Here is an 8,185-nt window from a genome sequence, read left to right on the forward strand (position 1 = left end):
GGGTGGAGCCACGGGGCAAAGAACCGGAAACTTAGAGACAAAGTTCCGAGCCCCGCCTCCCGCTCCGCCGCTCCGCCGCTCCGCCGCCCCGCAGTCCCGCCGTCTGGCTCTGCGGACCCACCACCGATCCACCGACGGATTGCCGATCTGCCCAGCTCTCGCGTGCGCCATGTCTGGTTCCTCCAGCGTCGCCGCTATGAAGAAAGTGGTTCAACAGCTCCGGCTGGAGGCCGGGCTCAACCGCGTGAAGGTGAGCGGGGGCGGGCGGCTGAGGGGGAGGGGAGAGCGGGGGAGGTAGCGGGGGGGATCCGGCAGGCGAGCTGGCGCGGCGAGCGAGGCTCGCGTTCGGCTCTCGCCACCCCTAGGGAGGACGCGCTCTCGGCGGCGGCAGCGGCGAGCTCGGCGGCCAGCTTTAGAAAAGTAGCGGCGCAGGTCGGCGCTGTGGTTTGGGGGGCCGGTTAGTGCGCCCTTCCGCCCCAAGACTTTCCAAGGCGGGCTGGCCCTGGTTTGAACAGCGGCTTTCCGCATTCCGGTCCTCCTCCCCGTCTCCCTCCCTCCGTAGTGACTCCGCGGCTGTGCTCGCCAACAGCTGCTCCTCCGCGCGCAGTCCGCACCCTTCCCGGCCTTCTCGACCAGCTTCTCTGTTTTTTGTCACCCGACGGGGTTTTATCCGACTTTTGATTCAGAAGTATTTTTTCTTTGCATTTCAGAACTTTCCCAAATCCACTCTCTTTAGTAGTAGAGTCTTACTTCCAGCTCCTCTCATTCACCGAACACACACTTGAAAACGAATTCTTGCATAACTTTAACTGTAGGTTAAAGAAGCCTGTTTTGGAAAAGTTCGCAATGTCTAAGGTTACCACTGGTGCCCTGTACAACTTCGTACAAAGCGTGCATTTCGTATCTGTTTGGCACCGTTTGCTGTGTTGTGACTTTGGGTATATCTACTGGTCCGCGCGTACCCGAAAAAGTAATTAGGGTGGACCAGTGTTATTTATTTTGGCATCTGGTTAGCATTGATCTTGTCCTGGGGTATTTACTTTGGGGAAAAAGCCTTTTGTGTGTGGTGATATGACAACCTGACGTTCTAGTGCTATTTCGAGTTTCCTGATTTCTTAAATCCTGCGTGGATTGGCTTCTTTCTGGTGCAGGTCAGTTTACGTGTGAAACACTTGTAATTAAAAAAGAAACAGAGAAGAGTATAAAGCATGCACTCTGTTGAAAGAAAAAGCCAGTTTCCAAGATGATTTGATTCTGTACTCATTAGGCTAGTTTTTACTTCCCCCTGAAATGTTTTGTGGAGTAAGATGGTCTCCTATTTACCCATTTCCTTAAGTAGAAATGTCAGGGACGTAGTTTACTCAGTTGTGGTCATCTCGGGAGGGAAGGGAAATTCCCATCAGTCTTGGGGTGGGATTCTCCTCTCTTTCTGTCCTTTAAAGTGTTGTAAACTCCATTGCAGTCTCGAATCCATTTCTCTAATCTCCAGATTCTTACCTCATCCCAGTGATTTATGGTTAGTCTTGGCTGGATTTAACTTTGAAATCACTATCTTATCATTCAGGCGTGTCTTTATCATAGGTTGGGGGGAGGGGAAAAATGCTGGTTAAAAACAGAAAAGTGTTAAGTAGGGGTATTTAGCCCTAATCTGCAAAGAAAATGAGTTGAAGTCCTCAGGCTCAAGTACTCTGAGGGCTTTACCATAAAAACTCTAGCCCCTCCAGTAACTCCCCAGCATGATGCCTTCCTCCTATTCTTAGGAGGGTTTTGGTCGGAATCATTAAAGGCACCACAAGTGATTTGGTTTTAGAAATCTCAATTTGTCTGATGCCAGGGCTGTGTGTAGCAAGGAGCGGAGGCATCACACCTTGGGACTTTAAATGAGCTTTTCATTAGACATGTTGCAAAATGTGGTTAGTTCGATTTCATTTTGTGCTTCTGTTTTACCCATGACTCTATGCTAGATGGTTTTGTAGTGATATTTTACTTTCGAATTACCACAGCTTTACTTTTTAAACCTTTTATGTTAGTTGATAGAAATTATCACAAATGCTTGACAGACTCTCCCACTGTTGGGTAACCATACACTTAACCCAGGGCACTTTTGAGAGTGAAAGAGGGCACTGATTATTATGCCAGGATTATAGGGTTTCAGCCTCCTGGATGGTGATTATTACAGTGCCATAGGGGCTAGAAGCTTGTTAGAGTTTTAAGCCTTTGTGTCCATTTTCCCCACTGATTGGAATTCTCACTGATCATTTTCTCACTGATGGTCACTTGGCTGGATCTCTTGTTACTGAGATCTCAATTTAAATGTCACCTCCTCAAAGACACTTTCTCTTAGGTCCTGATCTAAAAAACCACTCTTTTTTCTGCAGAGCACCTTGTCTCTTTTCATCTGAACTGTTAGCTCCATAACAGCAGGGATTTGGCTGTTCTTACATATTCTCAGTGCCTAAAATTATATTTGGCACATAGAGGCGACGAGAAGTTTGTGAAAGGGAGTTAAGCTGGAGCCTACCTACACTTTAGGCAGATAATTAACACATTCTTTACTGCTGGTTAATGTGAATGAATGAAACCATGTTATAAGACAGTGAAAAATTATACCACCATTCCCCCACTGTAGCTACACCTTTTAGGCGAGCAGGGTACCCATTTGTTATAGTACCTGGTACCAGGTATTTATAAACTGTTTACTCACACAGTTGCTAAATAAATTTATGGAACTCATTACCCTGGATTGGTATATAAGCCAAACATATAAATAGATTCCAAGAAGAGTTTAGATTCATCTCATGAAGATGGATCCTTTTATCAGGTTAATGTCTGGGGTACAGCTGTCATGTGCAGAAATTCTTTGCAGAGAGCATTTGTGATGCCCTAAGCTCCCTTTCAAAGGCTAAATATTACCCAGCCAGACTGGACACCTGTTCTCACCCTCCTTACGGGAAGTTAAAACAATAAATGATTATCTTCTCCATCTTCTTAAACCTCAATTCAAGAGTTAGGATATTGTATGTATTTGAGGCATCCTTTAGTCATTCATGTTATATATCTGAACTATTCAGTTTATTGTTTTGGTGTCCTGTATCACACCTTACCAGAATATATACAAATATTAGATGTTTAAGTGATAAATGATATAAAGTTATTTTAACTATGAAGCCACAGAAGTTCCTTAAGTCCTGTTTAAATGGCTTTGCATACATATATGAAAATTATTAAATCACATTTAAGGCATACAGTTTCTTAAAGGCAGGCTGCTTGGTAAAGTTGTTAAAATAAACTGAAGTTTGCTAATCAGCCTTTCAGTCACATGACACTGAGCAGAAACTGTCACTGTCCAGTTTTGTAACATTAGACAGCTGATGGAACATACACCAAAACAATAAACTGAATGGTTCAGATTTTGAACATGATGTTCACTCAGAGTAGCATTTTCCCATTTCCCATACTGCTTTCAAGACAGAGTGATAGTTTACTAGCATTTTAACACTTTTTAACTATAATATCCTGTGTACTGCTTTTAATAAAAGACAAGATGTTGAGTACCCTCAAGGTTACACTAGAACAACCTATTTATTAATAAACTAGCAGGATGTGCTATGCTTTACAAACAAACAGAATTGTACTGTTCGTACTTATTTACATGCAGTGTTTTAAGTATAAAAGCTCAGTATATGACTGTTGAGCTTCAATTAGTATATATCTTTTTTGAGTTAAGAGAAGTGTTTATTGGCAGGTATTTTTGAAGATTTGAGAAAAACTTCATTAAAACATTGTCACCACCTCCCACCCACTTCCCCCACCCTTTGTTATATACAGGTTTCCCAGGCAGCTGCAGATTTGAAACAATTCTGTCTGCAGAATGCTCAACATGACCCCCTGCTGACTGGAGTATCTTCAAGTACAAATCCCTTCAGACCTCAGAAAGTCTGTTCCTTTTTGTAGTAAAATGAATCTTTGCAAGGTAAGTTTCCTTAAATTAAAACAACAAAGCCCCACATAGTAGGGATAACTCGTCAAGTCTCTTTCTTTGCAGCACTTATAAGTTGAGCAAAATCATCCCATACACTTTTGTTTGGCACTCTTTGTTTTGTAAGGATTGATGAAATTTGCTGATTTAGTAGTCATAGAAAGACTAGTTGTTTCTATTTTACCATAGAGGGTTAAGTAGAGGATTTAATAACCATAAAGAGGATATAGGAGTTACTAGAAAATTTCACTGCTATGACAAGTCATGTTACCTTTTATAGCTTTGGTCTAATGGTGTATTCTGGTGTCCCCAAATATTAGTTTAGTCTTATTTTTGTGTATCTAGCAAATATTTAGACACTGGACTGCCCTGGCCAGTCCAGTGGTTAAGACTCCGTGCTTCCAACGCAGGGGGCACGGGTTTGATCCCTGGTCTGGAAACTAAGATCCCACATGCTGTGCGGCCAAAAAACAAACAAAAGCCCACATGCTGTGCGGCCAAAAAACAAACAAAAGAGGCTAAATCAGTAAATAACAGCACATTATTAAAAAAAAAAATTTAGACATTAAAAAAAAAATCTGCAGTGTTCATGGTGGTGGCTTTTGAAATACTATCAACTGATTTGGATTAATGATGATCTAATAGAACAGCATAGAAAATAATTGGGAGTTGTGAATGCAAGAGAAACTGAAGAGATAGCCGAATAAGCTAACATGGTGTTGGCATTTGGACTGGGGAACAACAGGTTTTAATTTTATTGTTGTTAGGTAAAGATAAAATGAGAGAAATGAAGTGTATATGTTCATGGTGGCAAACAGTGGATTGGTTTTCAGAGGATTAAGAAACTAAATTTTGGGCTGGTTTAAAGCATACTTTTATATGTTAACCTGTAACTTACAGAACACATGTCAGTGTATGCAAAAACATATGTTAATCCAAAAGAGATGTGAGAAGAAAACATGATGTGCATAATTGAAAATGTAATCCAAGGGTACTACCTTCACAAATCCATAGGACTTTTGTCAGAGCATTTATTCATATTGACCTACGAGAAGCAAACTTAAATAGTGCTTCAAAAAAAAAAAAGACTGTGTATGGCACACACCATCTACAGACATTCTGACTCCTCAAAGTGCAGGAAGCTGCTTCCTAAAATACCATGTTACATAGTTGTGCCCTCCCTAATTAAACTTTGTAGACTTGGGAGTGTCCAGGAAGTTTGTGTAAGTACAACATGTTTCCAGTAAATACAATGATTGGTTGAATTGGTTAAGATTTTCGAAACACAGGAAAAAAAAAAAAAAACCCCGCCTTTGAGATTAAGGGAAGTAATTCTTTTTAACAGTCTAGCACCTTCATATTTAACAGGTTAAAAGTCGTTTGCTCCTGGCAGTATTAATTCTTCATGGCAGTTTTGGGAAATTTCATATTTTTACGGTTCCCCTTGTATTCTCTTCACAAAGTGTTTATTTTCATTTAAAATACTGTTAAGCCTGGCTTCTTAATTGGCTGTTAATAGTTTCACTTCATAGGAGTCTGCAGACAAGTGTTTAATGAGTTGCTCAAGGTTAAAATATGGTTGGGATAAGAATCCAGATTTCAAAGTAAAATAATGGCTGTTAATTCTGGCAGTATAATAAACCCTTAGCTTTGTGGATATTATGATTTGAAACACTTTTGGCTAGGAAAAGAATATTTGGATGTAAAAGCATTTCTTCTCAAACTTGAAAGTAGGTCTGGGATGTTATGCTGATGTTGGTTGTCCTAGGCACACTCAGTGGCATGGATGCAAAGAGTCTGTATTTAAGTCTTTATACTCATAGCTTTTAAAAAAATATATATTTATATAATTTTTTTAAAAGCATAGATAATTTAGCAACAGATAGTACAAGGTATTAAAATAGAAGTTACCATGATCCACATACCTAGAAATAACCACTGTTAACAGATACTTCCTTTTAAGAGAAAAAACAATCATTGAAAAATAGTGATCATAGTATGCACAGTTTTTTTCTACACTTGAATTTTCTTATTTCATTTAATAGTCTTTGTAAGTTCCCTGGTGGTCTAGAGGTTAGGATTTGGTGCTCTCATTTAATAGTCCTTGTAAATGAGATTTTCTGTGGTTGTACTATAACTTAAATTATACTTCATCAAATATTGAGGTTTCCAAATTTGAGGATACACTGAGGCGAAGATCTTGGTACCCATACATATACTTTACCCATTTCTTTAAGATAAATTCCCGTAAGTAACAATAAGGAATGACATTTAAAATGTAATAACCTTGAAAACTGCCAAATTAAACTTTGCTATTCCACCTGGAGCTTAAGAATACTTTTTTGCTGAGCCGTTGCCAAACAGATCTCAGATTCTTTGCTACTTTCTTCTGCCTATCTCATTTTTGTAATTTGCACTGATTAACTGAGGCTAAACATTGTTTTTTCACCACTGATTTTGTTTATGCTTCTTGAACATTTTTGTAATGAAGTAACAGAAATTTTTAAATAAGTATAAAAAACCAGGTGTCCACTGTCCTGAATTAAATGGTTTACCTTTTTTTTTTTTTGGTTGCACTGTGTGGCTTGTGGGATCTTAGTTCCCAGATCAGGAATTGAACCCTGGCCCTTGGCAGTGAACGTGCCAAGTCCTAACCACTGGACTGCCAGGGAATTCCCAACTTTCAAGAAATAAAAAGATACTTTTCCTACCTTTCCATATAGATGACTTATCCTGAAGTTGTTATGCCCCTGTTTTTACTTTTTATATATATTTATTGTTTTATAGTTTTAAAACATAGCTATTATTTTTAAGGAACTATTACTGCATTACTTTTGAGATTTGTGTTAATCCATAGATTGTTTAGTCATTTTAATTGCTGTATAGTATTCTGCCATGTGTATGAACCTTAGTTTATTTATCCATTGCCTTATTGAGTTGCATTTAGGCTACTTCCAGTTCTCTGCTGTTAAACCATTACTATAGTCAATATCCATGTACACATTTCTCTTTGTATATAGGTTTATGTGGGTAAATAGAAGGGATTGCATCTTGCTCTCCTCGATACTATTGCTCATTTCCTAGAGGTGTTCAGATTTTCCTCAACTTCAGAGATTCTTATATTAACCTTTTTTAAAATTAGGATCCAGAGTGTATTTTGGCAATGATATTGGCAAGTCAAACTTTAAGTCTGTTTATTTCTAAACCCTAAGTTATATATACTTCAGAGTGGTTATAAATCATAAGTTATATATACTTGAGAGTGGTTAAGAGAAAGTTACATTTTACACCACAGGCATTTTCTATCCTGTTTCTCATTTTTTTCCCTAGAAACCCTGTGATGTCTGGTTTTTTTTTTTCTTTTTTAAAAACAGGCTTAGTTTAACAAAGCATTTTATAAGCTGACATTCAGATGAATGCCTTAAATGTAATGTAAGATGTACTGCTATTCAGAAAAAAAGCTATTGTTCTTATGATACTTTACCCTAATTCACTTTTTTTTTTTTCATTTCAGGTTTTTAAACCACTTTTCATAAACCGGTGAATATTCAAAGGAAAGCTAAATCTGAAGCCTGTACAAAAGCCTGTCTCTATAACACGTGCCATACTATATAAACTTCTACTTTTGTCAGTCTACCTCTCTGAATATTCATGAATTTCTGTTTCACAAGGGTAATTATTTTATATACACTGGTGGCAGCATATAATAAAATACTTAGTATAAAAGTTTTTGGATTAATTATTGGTATTAAATATACTATGTACAATATTAATTTGTTTTGAACACCTAAGAAAAAAATGACAATTTTCCCATCATCTTTAAGGGGTTAAAATTTTTAGTGTTTGTTCCAGCAACTCATCTCACATAACTTTATGCCATACATTTGCAAGACTGCTAGAGAATTAAAGGTAAGTTGCAGATTTATTCTTTTAAGGTCAGGAGGAGGCTGCTAATAATACTAGTTTCTATTCATGAGTTATTTACAGGGTTAACTTTGTTTTCTAATGAACTACTTTGTGGGGTATTACCATTACAGCTAGAAGTTATTTACTTCATAACAGATGGCTCTCCCAGTAAGGATAGTAAAGACTAGATATAAGAATCCCATTACAAGATGGAAGAGAAAAATTTCAGAGCCCGAGGTAATTCCTGAGTGGAGCACTACAGTACAACGTAATGAGGTAAAGAAGTACCAAAGACTAGCA

General features: G+C 38.3%; 1 protein-coding gene across 1 annotated transcript; it reads left to right on the forward strand.

Annotated features, from left to right (window-relative positions):
• Positions 1-15: 15 nt before the first annotated feature.
• GNG5 (G protein subunit gamma 5) lies at positions 16-7,705 on the forward strand. The gene is made up of 3 exons (XM_082339684.1): positions 16-250; positions 3,829-3,973; positions 7,494-7,705. The coding sequence occupies exons 1-2, from the start codon at positions 170-172 to the stop codon at positions 3,952-3,954; spliced, it is 207 nt and encodes a 68-aa protein (XP_082195810.1). The 5' UTR covers positions 16-169; the 3' UTR covers positions 3,955-3,973; positions 7,494-7,705.
• The last annotated feature ends 480 nt before the right edge of the window (positions 7,706-8,185 follow it).

This window comes from Balaenoptera borealis (genome assembly GCF_965194805.1).
Source record: "Balaenoptera borealis genome assembly, chromosome: 1".
NCBI lineage: Eukaryota > Metazoa > Chordata > Mammalia > Artiodactyla > Balaenopteridae > Balaenoptera > Balaenoptera borealis.

Excerpts from the sequence above, each read along its gene's own strand:
- GNG5 (XM_082339684.1), top strand. The coding sequence starts at position 170 with ATGTCTGGTTCCTCCAGCGTCGCCGCTATGAAGAAAGTGGTTCAACAG. Across the intron at positions 251-3,828 it reads CCGGGCTCAACCGCGTGAAG|GTTTCCCAGGCAGCTGCAGA; the intron begins GTGAGCGGGGGC and ends TGTTATATACAG.